The sequence below is a fragment of the Pristis pectinata genome, chromosome 4 (assembly GCF_009764475.1).
Source record: "Pristis pectinata isolate sPriPec2 chromosome 4, sPriPec2.1.pri, whole genome shotgun sequence".
NCBI lineage: Eukaryota > Metazoa > Chordata > Chondrichthyes > Rhinopristiformes > Pristidae > Pristis > Pristis pectinata.
The window spans coordinates 54524293-54541793 of record NC_067408.1 but is presented as its reverse complement, the minus strand read 5'-3'; the positions used below and the strand labels follow the sequence as shown (position 1 = coordinate 54541793).

Genomic DNA, 17501 nt, shown 5'->3' with positions numbered 1-17501 from the left:
CTGGAGAGGAGAGGAGAGGACAGGGAGAAGGAGAGGAGAGGAGGGACCTAGGAGTGAAAGTGCATAGTTTGCTGAAAGCAGCATCACAAATAGATGGGGTGGTGAAGAAGGTGTTTGGCACGCTGGCTTTCATCAGTCAGGGCATTGAATATAGGAGTTGGCGCATTATGTTGAAATTATATAAGACATTGGTGAGGCCACACTTGGAGTATTGTGTACAGTTTTGGTCACCCTGTTACAGGAAAGATGTTATTAAACTAGAAAGAGTGCAGTAAAGATTTACCAGGATATTGCCTGGACTTGGGGGCCTGAGTTTCAAGAAGAGGTTGCATAGACTAGGGCTTTATTCTCTGGAATGTAAGAGATTGAGGGGTATCCTGATAGAGCTATACAGATCATGAGGGGCATAGACAGGGAGAAAGCACGTCGTCTTTTTTCTGGGGAGCGGGTGCTAAAAACAAGAGGGCATAGGCATAAGATCTGAGGCGAGAGATTTAAAAGGGACAGCTTCTTCTCGCAAAGGGTGGTGCGTATTTGGAATGAGCTGCCAGAAATATTGGTTGAGGCGGGCACATTAGCAACATTTAAAAGCCATCTAGATAAGTCCCTGGTTAGGAGAGGTTTAGAAGGCTATGGGCCAAACGTGGACAGATGGGACTAGCTCACTGGGCAGCACAGTCGGCATGGAGCAGTTGGCCTGAAGGGCCTGTTTCCGTGCAGTATGACTCTATGAGTTGCTTCAGGATGGCAAGAGTAAACAGAAAAGCTCCTGCAGGGTTAAAATTGACAAGAGGCGGGATTGGAAAGGTTAAACAGCAGGCAAGTTTTCAATTTAAATTTAATTATGCTTAAATTTGTACCTGATAAGGGGTTGTTTATCTGGCAGTGCAAGCTGTATGGAGACTGATAAGGAGTGTCTTTGCCTCGCTGATATTGATCATGGGGTCCCCTGGTACTGATCGGGCTGTTAAATTAAGTGTTACACACTTGCTGATTGCAGCACCCTGAAGTTACTCCTGAGGAACTGTGACTGATCATCTCAAGTGGATTTGCAAATTAACTTCTGGAAAGGTTCTTCATACCGGTGTGAATTTTCACATTTCACCTCTTGCAGAAAACATTTTGTCAGTGTTGTCACTGGGATTTATAAAGCATGCAATGTGGGAGTACAAAGTTTGTCCATTTGAGCTGTGAGGAATGTCCAGCCCTTCCAACACTTTCTAGCACTTAGAACAATAATTAACCTACAAGTCTGACACTGGAGGGTACAGGACTGATGTTGTGGGGGGGGAGGGTGCCGGGTACAGCACTGAAAAGGATAGGGGAGAGCAGAATGTGAGAGTAAACTAGCGAGAAACATAAAAATAGACTGTAGTCGCACAAAAAAGAAAAAAATAGCAGAAGTTAATGTGGGTCCCTTAAAGACTAAGTCAGGAGGAATGACTTTGTACAATAAGGAAATAGTGGAGGAATTTAGCAAATATTTTGTGTGTGTCTCCACGGAAGAAAATCCAGGAAACCTCCCAGAAAGAGTGGAGCAAGTCTGGAGTGACAAAGGAGCTGAAAGAAATAAGCATTAATAACAAAAAATGTTGCAATAATTAATGGTACCGAAATCCAATAAGTCCCCAGGACATAATGGCCTGAGTCCCAAGGTTTTGAAAGAGGTGACTATGGAGACAGTGGATGCACAGTTTGTCATCTTCTTAAGTTCCCACCGAGTGGAAGAAAGGAGAGAGAAAGAGAGAAAATACAAAATTCGGCACAGCTTTGTGGGCCAAAAGGCCTAAATTGTGCTGTAATTGTTCTATGTTCTATGTTCTAAATCTACAGGCCAACTGGTCTAAAATCTGCATTAGAAAATTGCAGGAATCTATTATTAAGGAAGTGGGAATAGTACACCAAAAATATAACAGGATTGGGCAGAGTCAGCATGGATTTATGAAAGGAAAATTATGCGTGACGTATCTGCTTGACTTTTTTAAGTTTGTAACTGAAAGGAACCATTGGATGTGGTATATTTGGATGTTCAGAAGGCCTTTGATAAGGTGCCACAAAAGTAATTATTAAAATTAGAGCTCAGAGCACTGGGGTAAGATATGGGTGTGGATTGAGGATTGGTTAATGGTCTTATTTCCTGTGAAGAAGGATGTAGTGCAGTGGAGAGTCACCAGATTGATTAATGGGAAGGGGGTGGAAGTTTGTTCTCTGAGGAGATGTTAAGAAGACTGAGCCAATACTCTCTAGAGTTGAAGAATGAGAGGTGATCGCATCGAAACTTACAAAACTCAGATTGGGTTTAACAGGCAGATGCAGGGATGATGCTTCCTGTAGCTGCAGTGTCCAGAACCAGTGGTCAGGATCTCACGATAAACTATCAGTCATTCAGATATGATATGAGAAATAAGCGTTAGGAATTCATTGCTTTGGAGGCTTAGTTGCTGAGTAATTCAATGATCTTTATAGATATTCAGGGAATCAAGGAATATGAGCTTAATGCAGAAAGCAGCACTGAGGTTAAACAACAGCCATGATTTTATTGAAGGATAGAGCAGACACGAGGGTAAATTGGTTTATTATTGTCACATGTACTGAGGTACAGTGAAAAACTTTGTTTTGCATGCCATCCATACAGATCAATTCATCACATCAGTGCGTTGAGGTAGTGCATGGGAAAATAATAACAGAATTCAGATTAAAGTGCTACAGTTACAGAGAAAGTGCAGTGCAGACAGGTGATAAGGTGCGAGGCCACAACGAGGTAGATTGTGAGGCCAAGAGTCCACCTTATCATACTACGGGACCATTCAATAGTCTTATAACAGCAGGATAGAAGCTGACCTTGAGCCCGGTGGTATGTGCTTTCAGGCTTTTGTATCTTCTGCCCGATGGGAGAAGGGAGAAGAGAGAATGTCTGGGATGGGTGGGGTCTTTGACTATGCTGGCTGCTTTACCGAGGCAGTGAGAAGTGTAGACAGAATCCATGGAGGGGAGACTGGTTTCTGTGATGTCCTGAGCTGTGTCCACAACTCTCTGCAGTTTCTTGCGGTCTCAGGCAGAGCAGTTGGCATACCAAGCCTTAGGGACTGAGTAGCCAATGCTTGCTTCTATTTCTTATTTTCATTGTACACAGGTCTGACGTTGATGGATTCTGGCCTGATATTGGTGAATGCGGTTTTAGTATTAGTGTGTACAGGAGTGACATTGGTGGGTGCACATGCCTTCTTTTTGGATACAGGTCTTACTGTGGTGTGTACAGGACTGACACTGATGGATAAAGGGCTGACTGTAGTGGATACAGACTGACCTCTGACGGTTAAAAGGTTGACATTAAATAGGTAGATTATGTAATTATGAAAGCTTATGAGATGCATGTCTTTACTGGTCCAGGTACAGAATGCAAAAGCTGGGTGGTCATTTTAGAACTTAACATAATACTAGCTGGCCACAACGAGAGGCTACAGGAAGGAGATGATACCAGAAGAGAGGGTGCAGAGAAGATTCACAAAGACGATGCCAAAAATGCAAAATTTTAGTCCTGGGCGGACACTGAGGCAACAATAGTATAGATTGTATAGAGGTACATAAAATTATGACAAAAACGAATACTGCAGATGCTGGAAATCTGAAGCAAAGACAGAAAGTGCTGCTGATACTGAACAAATCAGGCAGCATCTGGGGACAGAGAGATAGAATGTAGAACATAGAACAGCACTGGACAGGCCATTTGGCCCATGATGTTGTGCTGATCTTGATGCCGATTTATACTAAGTGTCATCCTCCTGTGCGTCAACCATATCCCTCCATTCCCTTCATATTCATGTGTCTATCTAAAAGCCTCTTAAACTCCACCAAACTGCCTGAATACCTCTTAAAGTCCACCAAACTACCCTGGTAACCCATTCCAGCACCTACCACTCTGCCTAAAATACTTGCCTCCTCACATCACCTTTAAACTTCCCCCCCCAACCTTAAAAGCATGTCGTCTGGTGTTTGACATTTCTACCCTGGGGAACAGATTCTGACTGTTTACCCTATCTACGCCTCTCATAATTTTAAAAACCTCGATCAGGTCTCCCTTCAGCCTCCAACACTCTAGGGAGAGCAACCCAAGTTTGTCCAACCTTTCCTTATAGCTCATATTCTCTAATCCAGACAGCATCCTGGTAAACCTCTTCTGCACCCTCTCCACAGTCTCCACATCCTTCCAATAATGGGGTGACCAGAACTGCACACAATACTCCCAAGTGCGGTCTGACTAAAATTTTATTTAGGTGCAGCGTGACTTCTTTACTGTTATACTCAACACCCCTACCAATGAAGGCAAGCCCTTTGGACTTGGACCCCAAGATCCCTCTGTACCTCAATGCTATTAAGGGGCCTACCATTAACTGTATAGTTACTCCTTTCATTTGACCTCCCAAAGTGCAACCCCTCACACTTGCCTGGATTAAACTCCTGTCCAAAGGTCCACCAATCTTGGTGTCATCCACAAACTTACTAATCGACCCATCTACATTTTCATCTAAATCACTGATATATATCACAAACAGCAGAGGTTCCAGCACTGATCCTTGCAGAACACCAGCCAAAATAACAGCATTCCACCCCTACTCTTCAATGGCAAGCCAGTTCCAAATCCAAACTTGTAATTCACCCTGGATCCCATGCATCTTTATATTCTGAATCAACCTACCATGAGGGACCTTGTCAAATGCCTCACTAAAGCCCATATAGATAACATCCACTTCCTTACCCTCTTCAAGCACCTTTGTCACATCCTCAAAAAACTCAATCAAGTTTGTAAGACATGACCTGCCCTTAAGCAGGCCAAACGTGCATAAATCCCATCCTTCAGTATCCTCTCCAATAGCTTCCCTACCACTGACATGAAGCTCACTGGCCTATAATTACCCTTTATAGGATTGTCCCTATTTCCCTTCTTGAACAAAGGCATAGCATTTGTTACTCTCCAGTCCTCTGGGACTCAGCCTGTTGCTAGTGAGGACACAAGGATCCTTGTCAAAGCCTCACTTAATCTTTCAATATTCTGGGATATATGCCATCAGGCCCTATGGACTTATCCCCCTTAATGTTTTTCAGAAGACCCAGCATCACCTCCTCCTTAATCTCAAAATGTCTTAGCACATTAGCATGTCCCACTCTGTTTTCATTATCCTCCAATTTCTTCTCCTCAATAAATAATGACACAAAATACTCATGGCTTTAATTTTATTTTGTTTATAAAGCCACAAGATGGCTTCAATTTTTCAGGTTGTTGACTTTCCTTCTAGTGCCACCTTTCACTGGCACTAACTCAGTTTCTTCCTTTACAAAGACTGCCTGACCTGCTGAGTCTTTCCTTTATTTCTTATTGCATAAAAGTGAAGGCAAGGCAGGATGAACAGAAGGACCTATTTCCTTCAGCAGTGAGGTCAATAACTGCAGGGCGTAGACTCAGGGGGAGTTGAGGAAACGCTTTCTCACTGGATGACTAGTGGGGGTTTGTAACACACTGTGTGAAAGGGTGGTGCAGACAGAACCCTCATCATATTTCTGAAGTACCTGGATCAACACTTGGTGTGTTGTAGCCTGGAAGAATAATAACTGAAGTGGGATGTGAGATTTATCTTGATAGCTCTTTCCTTGCCTGACCTTGACTTGACGGACTGAATGACCTCCCACTGCATGTTTTAATGAATCCATGATAGATATAAGTAGATGCACCATTTAGGACCAGTAAATAAAAGTCATAGAAGGGTGGGTGTAGGTCTGGTACAGGTGGGTACAGGTTGGTCCCAGGTGGCAGTAGCTGCAGATCACGCACTGATGGGTTCATGTACTACTCACAGAAAATGCTGGAGGAACTCAGCAGGTCAGGCAGCATCTATGGAGGGAAATAAACAGTCGATGTTTATTCGACAGGTCCTGATGAAGGGTCTCGACCTGAAACGTCAACAGTTTATTTCCCTCCATAGATGCTGCCTGACCTGCTGAGTTCCTCCAGTATTTTGTGTGTGTTACTCCATATTCCAGCATCTGCAGAATCTCTTGTGTTTAGGTTCATGTACTGGTGGGAGCAGCTCTGGTATCAATATGGCACTGACAGATGCAGGTCTGGCATCAATCTTTATATATCTTTATATATATTGGGTAAGTTACAACATTAGTAGACTTTTTGTGAAGTGTCTTGGGATGATTTACGCTGACAAAGATGTGGTATAATCGCAAGATCTTTCTGTTGAGCTTGGAATTGTCCTAGCCCGTCAGTGAACAGTGCATTTATTGATGGACCATGTTCATCATATTTCACTTAAAGATGTGAGATGTCTCCCTCCCCAGAGACACTGGAAAATATGTCTGTAACCTACTGCCCTCAGCCTAATTGAACCTTAGGGCTTTTATTTTCAAAGACCAGGTTTCAACTGATAACAATTTATCGCACTTTACTGGTACACTGGGAGCCTGAGTGATGAGGTGAAGGGTTGCACACAGCAAAGTCCAGCCATTCGCTGCACTTCAGAATTCTTCACTTTTAAAGAAGGATGTGTGGCTATTCTGAAGTTGGTCAACGATTCCACAATGATACCTTGAGTTGTGGAGTCCACTTTCTCATGGACTTGTGCTGCAGTTTGAGCCAGAGGTCAAGAAGATAGCTGAACATACCTTCTGAAAGGCAATTTAGAGCTGGACAATAAATACTGGCCTTCTTCACAATAGCCACATTCCAGAACAGAAATAAATGAAAAAGATGCTTATACTAGTTAGTTATAAAAACATTTGAGAGATGAAGTCTTGGAGTTTTACAGCATAGAAACTGGTCCTTTCTCCCATCATATCCATGCTACCCATTGCACGTACCTACACTGTTATCATTTACCCTCATTAGGTCTGTGACCTTATTTGCCTTAGAAAGTGGACGAGAGATGACAGTCAGGAGGCATCCATTAAGGCAAGAAGGAATCTTGTTGTTTTCCATTTGGTGTGATGATCCAGTGGACCATGGGTCAAGTGTGGCATCAGGACACAAGATGAAAGCTACAGGCGATGCTATGGGAATGGAAAGATTGTTGGGAGGAAGAGGATATGAGATGAGTAAATCAGTTCAGAATAAGATATGATAATAAGGTTGTCACATGTGGTAATCCATGTGCAATCCTACCAGCAGTCTGGTCTCAGTTTCCCTGTGGTGAGCAGGGTCACTTAAAATTCCGGCTTCTGATTACTGTCACTAACCCAGCTAACAGGTTGGCTGATGTTCTTGTTCCTGTATTGAAGACTGCAAAAGAGGGATGGGCATTGGGATGAGGTGTTAGAGGGAAAATGAGACATTATTCTAGTGGCCTTCAATGACTTTGGGAGAGAAAGGGCAAATAATGAGAGGAATTAGCATAGTTCAGTGAAAATATAGCCATTACAGAATGTTTTGGTGAATAGAAACCAGTCAGTATAAATGTGGCATATTGTTGCAATACCACCTGTTTGAAAGCACGCCATCGGTTCTGAGCAAAGGATAAACTACACAATGTTGTCATATATAATGCTTGACCCTGCCATTCTGGTTGAGAATTTAATCCATTTATCTTTAAAGTTAGATGGAAAGGTATTCTGTGTGCATGTCTTGCTTCGTCTCTGTCCTTGTCTTACTGGGCTTGGTAACAGCGAGGCTTACAATTTCTAGCAATCAGCATTGCCGAGAAATAATTATGGACTGTCAACGTTGTCAAATACAGTTGATTTGTTCTGAAGACTTAAATTTAGGATGAGGGAACATTTTGGCATAGGACTCAATTGAATGAATTTTTGAGGTAGTGTTCATTGCACACTTGCATTTAAAAGATTTGACCAAAGATGATTTATTTTCCTCCTGAGTTTCTGAGGTTAATGCACTTTTTCAGCAAGTATGGTGTGCGATTTGAAAAACTGATGAGTCTCCATTCCTGATGTACTTCATTCTAGAGTCTCAAAAGAAGTAGCCAGTGAAAAAGCTGTGTTTTGTTTTTAATTTTCCAAAATTCCCAAGATTCAGGGATAGGACAGGCACATCGGCCCACCATGTCTGTGCCAACCATGATGCCAATCTAACTAATCCCATCCTTCTGCACATAGTCTGTATCCCCCTATTCCCTGCCTGTTCATGTATCTGTCTAAATGCCTTTTAAGTGTTGCTATTGTTTCTGCTTCTACCACTTCCCCTGTCAGCACATTCCAGGCACCTCTCACGCTCTGTGTAAAATAAAACCTGCCTCGCAAATCTTCTTTAACCTCTCCACCTTTTGCCTTAAACCTGTGCCCACTGGTATTCGACATCTCCACCCTGGGAAAAAGACCCTGACTGTCTATTCTATCTATGCCTCTCATAATTTTATAAACTTCTATGAGGTCACCCCTCAGCCTCTGACGCTCCAGAGAAAATTACCCAAGTTTTCCCAACCTCTTCTATTAGCCATTACACTCCAATCCAGGCAACATTGTGGTGAAACTCTTCTGCACCCTCTCCAAAGCCTCCACGTCCTTTCTATAGTATGGTGAACAGAACAGTACTAAACACTTCAAATGTAGCCTAACCAACGTTTTGTACAGTTGCAATACGACTTGCCAGCTTTTATACTCAATGCCCCAACCGATGAAGGCGAGTATGCTGTACACCTTCTTCACCACCCTATCCACTTGTGTTGCCACTTTCAGGAGGCTATTGATTTGCATCCCCAAGCTCTCTCTGTTTGTGGGAGCTGGCGGTGCACAAATTGACTGCAGTGTTTTCTATTTTAAAATGTATTTCATTGGCTCTGAAGCACTTTGGAAAATGCCTAAACAAACATATAAAGAGCTATACAGATGCAACTTCTTCAAGCTTTTGCTATATAATGTTGGATTCCAACTGGTATATTTTGTATGATGTTTTGCTGTGAATTTGTAGCTTTAAGATGAGAGACAAAGATATGGGTTAAAAATAAAAACCACAGGTCTATTGTAACAAAGAAGGCTTACATTGATATAGCACCTTTACAACCTCTGTACAGTGTATGAAGTAGTGCTTGCTGTCAGGTGGGAATTCAAACCCCAGAACACCAGTAAAAATTCAATCACCATTTAATAATCAGTGGCCCTGCCTTTGTTCACATACTGGGTATTCAAAAGCAAAAATTCATCCACTGAGTAGGAGCAATATCATTGGAGATCTGCATTATAGCCAGAAAATGTTGGGAATACACACCAGGTCAGGCTGCATCTGTGGAAAGTGATAAACAGAGTTAATGTTTCAGGCTGATGACTTTTCATCAGAAATATTTCACCAGATCATCCACCTGAAACATAGCAGTTTCCCTCTCCACAGATGCTGCCCAACCCACTGAGTATTTCCAGCATTCTGCTTTTATTTCCGATTTCCAGCATCTGTATTTTTTGCTTTTGTTCATGAGAGATCTATGAGTCAAAGATACATATTAAACACAAGTAGTACTGGCCTTAATTATCATATTAATATTGCTTTGGTAGGATGGCAGAACATAAGCTAATACATAGTAAACTTAAAACTTTTATTTATAAAAATTATTTCATTCAAGCTTCAGCCCTGATTTTAACCTGACCTTTGTCCTTTTCAAACAGTATGGGTTTGAGTTGCATGCCCATTTTGCATCTAAACTTACATTGCATTGATTTCAGTGCTCACCAGGCAAGGTGCAAACTGAATGTTTGAACTTTCTACTTAATTCCATTGTGTCAATTATGTTATAATCAGGGTTTGGAATAATCTGCCAGACAGGTTAATGGAATTCTTCAATAGCAAATACTCACTGTCAGAGACAAACGTGTGAAGTTAATACCATCTTCTGTTCAGAAAGGAAATCCTTTTCCATCCCCTTTTGTTATCTGAGGAACGTATATTAAAATAAACTAACTGGTTACAGTAAAACACTTTTATGAACCTTACTCCTGTTGCTCACTATGTTCAGGGTAGGAAATCAGCCAAGCCATGCCAGACCAGGGAAATACAGAGTTAATTGCTTTACAACTGTGTTGTAAAACACTTTTAATACTCTTGTCAGTACATTTTAATGTGCATTCTATCAGCAGAGTATTAGGGCAGTGACACGTTTATTACGGGTTTGAAAAAGCCCTGTTTACTGAAACTTGGCAGTCAAGTGCTGCTAAAGAACATCACTTGATAGCCTGATGGCATTTTTACTGTGCTTTATTGCAGCTAATCACCCCGCATGCAATTAGAGTGCAGACCCCTCCCCGCCACATCCCCGGTGTGGTGGAAGTCACACTGTCCTACAAGTCGAAACAGTTCTGTAAAGGGACCCCAGGCCGTTTCATCTACACAGGTAAGCAACCAACCCTTGGATTTTTTGAAGTCACTGGGACTGTGGGAAGGCTGGTGCTTCTTCTCTTTCCTTGCAGTTTTCAGAGTCACCTGTAGCCTTTGGTGGATTGTTCCAGTGTGCTGTTCTATGATGTTGAACTGCTCTATTAGGTTGCTATGTTAATGGTTCCATTAACTGCTGCAGAAATGCATGATTTTTTCCTCGTTGGGTCCATACTCAACTTCAGCCAGAGAGGCAGAAGCTATTGCATCCTCAGGAGAGCTGGGATTTGTTCTTTTCCCCACTACCCTCCCAGGACCCCTGTGGGAATGTGGGCTTGTTTGGGCGTTGGTAAAGGTGAGCTTATACTTGACCACTGCTATTGGTGTAAATAGCCCGGCAAAACTCACTCCCAGCAGTATATCTGCATGGGGTTAGGTGTGGGAGTCGAGGGTGGTTGGGAGGGGAGGATCCCAGCATTGATAGAAATGTGCGTTGCTTGGATCAAGAGATGGTGGAGGGTGAAGAACCGATGACATTGAAAGGAAGCTGCTCCACTAGTTGACCTGTCTGACGTAAGTAGCCCTGCCTGTTTCCGCATTATCTTTCCAGTAACCACTGTAAATTGTCTCAACCAAACAGACTGCTTAACCAGTGTCTTTACATGCACTCTGTGCAGATGTAATACTCTCTCTGGCTCCATCAGTTTCATACTCAGAGGTGCCTGCAATCGATAGGGTGCACCTAAGTGATATCACAGTTCAATGTCACCACCCTTACCCCATGCTCCCAATGCCCACCCTCATCCCCACTCAAGTCGTAGTCTGGGTCTGAAACCAGCAGTGGCACAGCTACTATGTAGACCACTATATTTGGCTCACTGCATTTCAACTGAATTCAAGTGAAACTCCATGTGTACTTCTGGGTATCTCTGCAGATACATGGGGCAGAGCTGTGGAGAAAAGATCCAGTTAACTGATTGACAGTGCTCTGTGTAGTCTTGGCAGCTTGAGTCCATCTCCTCCACCTTTACACTGTTGGCTGGAAAATAGGGAGGTCCTCCTTTGTTATGGTCTATGATTGGACTTTGTAGTGTGCTTGAGGCAGGGTCCTTAGTGTCTTTGGACAATTGAGATAGACACCTTCAATCTGATGGTGTGATTGAATTTCAGGAGTCTCATCACAAGTACTGCTTTTTCCACTTGTGATCTGCTTGGTGTCCTAGGCAGGAAGAACTTTCTAAACCTTTAATATGATCTATACAAAGAAGATACATTGGAGGAGAAATGAAGCAAAGCCACTTGTTCTGCACACAGTTCTTCTCACGTGACATTGCAGAAATGATTCAAACGCTACCAAATCTTTTTTTACTCAGTGAATTTTTCAGATCTGAAGATATAATTTTTCACTCTTCCAAGGGTCACAAAGGAAAGTGACTTCCCCTTAACCTATGCTGCATCATTGATGAATCAGCCTGGGGATTTCCTATTAGTGGCTTGGCCAGTCTTGATCTGAGTCATTCATATTCTCAGTGTGTGATTCTGGTTAGTAAATCATGTGATGTTCCTACAATTGGCCTCCATGGGTGCTGTGTCTCAGACTGACACTTACTCAGGTGACCCACACACAAAAAAATCAGGAAACTGGCGAAAAAAAGGCTAGCGGTTAGTTTCCATGTGTGGAAGCTCTACCTGTGTGGTTCCTGACAACGTTCCTATAAGGAAGGCAGCCACCCTGTGACACAGGGGTTGGGTACCAGAGCTCTGGAGGACATTTCCTTTACGGAGCAGCTACAGGAATGGTTGTGAGGGAGGTGAAGGAGAGCCCAGGGGAGGGGGCACTGGCTGTGCTGTGTGTGTTTAGCCACTCCTCACCCCACTTGTCGTGCCATGCTGTGACTGACCTCACACCACTTAGAGGCATGGGTTCATCACGCTTGCAGTGGTCACGGTGCGTATCAGTGCCATCAGATATACAGAAAGCCTGCTTCAAGTCATGGGACACCCAATGAAGCTGGGATGTTGATGTGGAAAAGCTGGGGCTGGCAGGTGGGCAGAGCAATAAGTCAATGGAACAGTGGGTGCCTTTTCATTTTAATTCACATCTCCCTACCAATTTGCTGTGGGATTTGCTCTTTGAGTTTTGTAGTGAGTTATAAACATGGGTTGTAGGTTCCACCTTTAATGGTTCATTTCATCCAGGATGGAACAGGTGCTGTACACTGGATGACATCATTGGCTATGTGACTAGTGGCAGGCACACGTCAGCTGCAGGAAAGTGAATTGTGCCCAGTGGTGCTCAGACAATTTCTTGATGGTCATTAATTGACCCAGGAACGATTGCAAGTACAATCTAACACATGCATATTGGCTTTTATCAACATAAAAATTATTCAAGTCAGTCCAAATTCTAGTCTTGTTTCTCTTCCCTTCTTCATTCTGAATATCTCAAAGTACTCTTGCAGTAGTGCAGTACTAAGTAATGCTTTTACTGTGATGTAGTTGGGTTATGGCACATGCATACCTATCACACACACTCACACATATACATCAAATTCACACATGAGTGCATAACACACACACAAACAGGGTTGACACACATGAATACATAACATGCACACATTTCACACATGTGGAAATATACATACATACACACAACAAACGGTTAAACACATGAGACTACAGATTGCTACCATACACATGCACTTCTACAGAACAGACAGGGAGATTGGTACATCAACTTTCCCAAGAGGCTGAATGCAGTTTTCCAGCTGTTATTCCCGTGGGACAGCCCATGAGAATGGGCTTTGGGATTCTTTTTGCAAAAACCCACAAGATCGGTTGCAATGATTCAAATGAAGGTTTAACCCAACAGATTGTGAAAGCATCACTGAAGGTTTTAAATTTAATTGTGCTGGGATCTCTCATACATGATTACACAAATAAAAAGGCAATTATGGAGACAAAATGAAAGTATTTGACTATTAGTTCCTGTAATTGTACTGCTGACAGAATTAAGCCTTGCATCAGTATGATTTAAACTCTGGCGTAAATATAAGGGCATCATTTTAATTTACTGAGAAATGAAAGATATGTTTTGCAATTTCTTTTAAAACAAATAAGCATTTTAATTTCTTAATTTGCACACATAAGAACATAAAAGTTATTAAAAGTTAGTTAAACAGGCAAAGAAAGTGTAAACACAATTTGTTCGTTTTAGTACAGACAGACTGGTGGAGTGCAATGCGTTGTGGGAAGGCTTCAGTGATATTGTGGCTGCATTTATAGATACGAAAGACACTTGGGCTGTGAATGTTAGAAAAGTTTCAGTGGAAATATTTACTCTCTCATTTTGCTTTGAAGAAGTTTTCTTTTGGACACTTTTAAAATGTATTTTATACTGCGTTGGTGGGGACTGGTTCAAGGTTAGTGCAGTGAGAGAGATCATCCTCCTCCAGGATTTCTCTAATCCCCTTTGGCTTTGTGTACTGAAGAGGCACCTCACTTTCCGGAAGGCTGCAGCGTGTCCAGATGGAAGATCCGGAGTTCTTCAATCTTGTGTTAGGTCTCGTTGTAATAGTGAAGATCAAGACTGCAAAGTTGGCATAAAACTCTTGGTCCACCAATTTGCAGTGATACCCGCATTCCCGAAATGCTTCTGAGAGCTGGAGTACCTGTAGCAAGCACTTCATAACACTGGGGAGAAACTACCAACACCATCCTTGCAAAATCCTCCAAGTCCATTGGCAGGATAAGCAAACCAACATCAGCATACTTTCTTAGGCTGACATCCCCAGCTCAGCTCCATTGGGCAGTCCATACTGCTTGTATGCCTGACATCGCACTTCCAAAGAAGAAACTTAGCTCTGGGCTCTGTCACTGCAAAAGGTTATCAGGTAGGCAGAGGAAAAGATTCTGCCATGGAACAAGTCATTGCCAGGGTCTTCGTCGACTGGCTCCTCTCAGTGGCTGAGAGGCTGCTCCTCAAATTGCAGTTTGGACTTTGTCCCATCTAGAGGCACGGTGGACAAGAAAGAAAAATACGGGGAGCAGCATCAAACACTGTACACGGTCCTTTCTGACCTCATAATGCTTTGGAGTTCATCAATCAAGAGGGACCGTTGAGTCTCCTTCCCTAATCTGAAAGTCTGCAGAAAGCCCTTTCCATGATAAGATATGATATCTTTATTAGTCACATGTACCTCGAAACACACAGTGAAATGCATCTTTTTGCATAGAGTGTTCTGATAAGTAATCTGCAATGAAAACAGAAAATACTGTAAATACTTAGCAGGTCAGGCAGCATCTGTGAATAGAGAAGTAGAGTCAACATTTCAGGTTGATGGAACATTGCGTTTGGTTTTGGTCTTCTCACCTAAAGAAGGATATACTGGCCATAGAGTGAGTGCAACAAAAGTTCACCAGATTGATTCCAGGGATGGCAGCAATGCCACACAAGGAGAGATTTGGAACATAGATCATAGAATATAGAACAGTACAGCACAAGAACAGCCTCTCCAGCACACCAATTCTGTACCGAACATGATGCCAAATTAAACTAAATCTCTTCTGACTGTGCATGATCCATATCCCTCCATTCCCTGCATATTCACGTGTCTATCTAAAAGTTTCTTAAACACCACTATTGTATCTGCTTTCACCACCATCCCTGGCAGCACGTTCCAGGCACCCACCACTTTCTGTGTACAAAACTTGCCCTGCACATCCCCTTTAAACATTTCCCCTCTCACCTTAATGCTATGCCCTCTAGTATTCGACATTTCTACCCTGGGAAAAAGATTCTGGCTGTCTACTCTGTATATCCCTCTCATAATTTTATAAAGTTCTATCAGGTCTCCCCTCAGCCTCCACTGCTCCAGAGAAGACAAACCAAGTCTGTCCAACCTCGACTTATAGCTCATACCCTCTAATCCAGGGAGTATCCTTCTTCTGGATACTTCTGGACTCTCTCCAAAGCCTCCACATCCTTCCTGTAATTGGTGACCAGAACTGCACACAATACTCCAAGTGCAGCCTAACCAAAGTTTTATATAGCTGCAACATGATTTACTTGTATACTCAGTCCCCTGACCAGTGATGGCAAGCATGCCATATGCCTTCTTTGCCACCCTATCCATCTGATTGACCAGGCCAATATGCACTAGAATTGGAGGAACAAAGGGAATCTCATTGGAACATACAAAACTCTGGCAGGGCTCGATGGGCTGGATGCAGGGAGGATGTTTCCCCTGGCTAGGGAGTCTCGGACCAGGGGTTACAGTCTCAGGATGCATGGTATGACATTTAGTACTGAGATGAGGAGAAATTTCTTCACTCAGAGTATGGTGAACATTTGGAATTCACTACCATGGAGAGATGTGGAGGTCTAGTCCCTGAATATGTTTAAGAAGAAGGTAAATAGATTTCCATACACAAAAGACATAAAAGGGGTATGGGAAAAGAGAAGGCAAACGGACACTGAGGTAGTGGATCAGCCATGATTGTATAGAGTGGCAGAGCAGGCTCCAAGGGCTGAATGGCCTTCTCCTTCTATGTCTTTGAGAAGAGAAACAAAAATAATTGAAGATGGATTATGTAAAAGACCCAGATGTAAATGTGATTAGAAATAGGAATACAATTTATATATCTCCAAACCAAGAGTCACAGAAAAATCATCACCCTCCATTGAGGTGGTTAGATTGCTCACTGCCTCCCCCTGGTGACTGGATGGAAACTCCTCTACCTCAGGTAGATCTGAACCACCAGATGTGGAATCCTGGGGTACAATCCTGACCCATACTATAGGGGTAGAGGCCAATACTGCAGACTGTCTTAGCATTCCCAGGACGGGGAGATGCCGAGCCTAGGAATTCCTGCAGGATCCCAGTCTGGAAAGTGAACAGGGCTAGAGATGAACCCAGCCTAGCTGTGATTCCTACTGTAGTGCAATAGCCTGCAAAAGCAACTTTGGTGTACATGCAGTGAATGTTCTGCAAGGTACCAGAAGTTGGTGGGGAGAAGGTCCCCTTTTGAAAGGAGGGACACAACTGAGAACAAAGCATAAATTCAGCTGCGCCTCATATCTTTGTTATGTATTCCCTAACATAGTTTCAATTTCATCAATTTTAAAAAAAAATAAATCCCAGAGGCAGTCAACGCAAGTTTAGGCAGCTTTCTTAATTGTACTTCATGATAACTGTGTATGGAAAAGATTTGCCTAATTTGTTTGTTGCTGGTTTCTTCTGGCATCCTGAAGAATGTCAGTAACTGAACTGTCAACAGCATGTGCACTATGTAGCGATGGGTGCAGGGAAGGTGCATTGGTCATACAATTTCAGTAGGTTATTTACCCTGCTCTAATAGGGCCAGTGAACACTGGCAGACTGCTGTGTGTCTACACTGTTGTTGTACCTAATTGAAAATCATAAGCATGACCGTGGAAGAAAAATTTGTTTGTAATACAATCATTCTAACATCAAATTAGAGAAAATGGTTACAAGCCATTTAGCTGGGGTTTCACACTGAGTTCAAGAAATCCCCGAACAATTTTTGATTCATTTAATGAAGATAGTCAGCATTTTTGCAAAAGGAAAATTGGGAAACACATTTTTTTCTCTATCTGCAAGGGAAATAGTACTGTTTAATGGTAAAATCTTTAGCCTCTGAAGTACGTGAAGCATAAATCCTGTCGTATTCTGCACCCAACGGACTGCTGTTTTTTAATTGACTTTATTGGTCTCTTGTAGGTTTTGAATAACAAGCCAACTAGCTGTTTAGTAAACCCATCCAACGTCTGTGTGCAGGTCATTCATATTTCCCATGTGAACTTGTTTTAACTCCCACACAGTTTGTACTCTGATTTTTTTTTAAAAAGCCTCATTATAGTTCTACAGGAAATAGACCAATTGGAAGTTCTGATCCCAACACATTCCATGAAACATTCCAAAAAACTGGAGTGTTTTTTTTCTTCTCTCCTTCTGCAATGTTCCACAGCGAACGCAATGTTCTGGAACATATTATAAAACCACAGTGGCCATGTGTTTTCTCAGAGGGGATAGACCTTAGTCCTTCGGCTAAATGCTTAAGCATTGCTTGTTCATTTGACCTTATTGTAGGGAGGGGGGTGGGAAGAAGAGGAAGATGATTGAGGGAAACGGACTAAACTACAAGGCTGTTTTTTTTTTATTTAGAT

At 42.5% G+C, this 17501-nt stretch overlaps 1 protein-coding gene across 4 annotated transcripts in view; it reads left to right on the top strand.

The window, feature by feature from the left end:
- Positions 1-17501, top strand: part of ebf1a (EBF transcription factor 1a) — a 440037-nt gene that overhangs the window by 281924 nt on the left and 140612 nt on the right. For all 4 annotated transcript variants that reach the window (XM_052014113.1, XM_052014112.1, XM_052014114.1 and 1 more), the window contains one exon: positions 10205-10331. In XM_052014113.1, coding sequence (XP_051870073.1) covers positions 10205-10331 — 127 coding nt within the window. The remainder of the gene's footprint in view (positions 1-10204; positions 10332-17501) is intronic.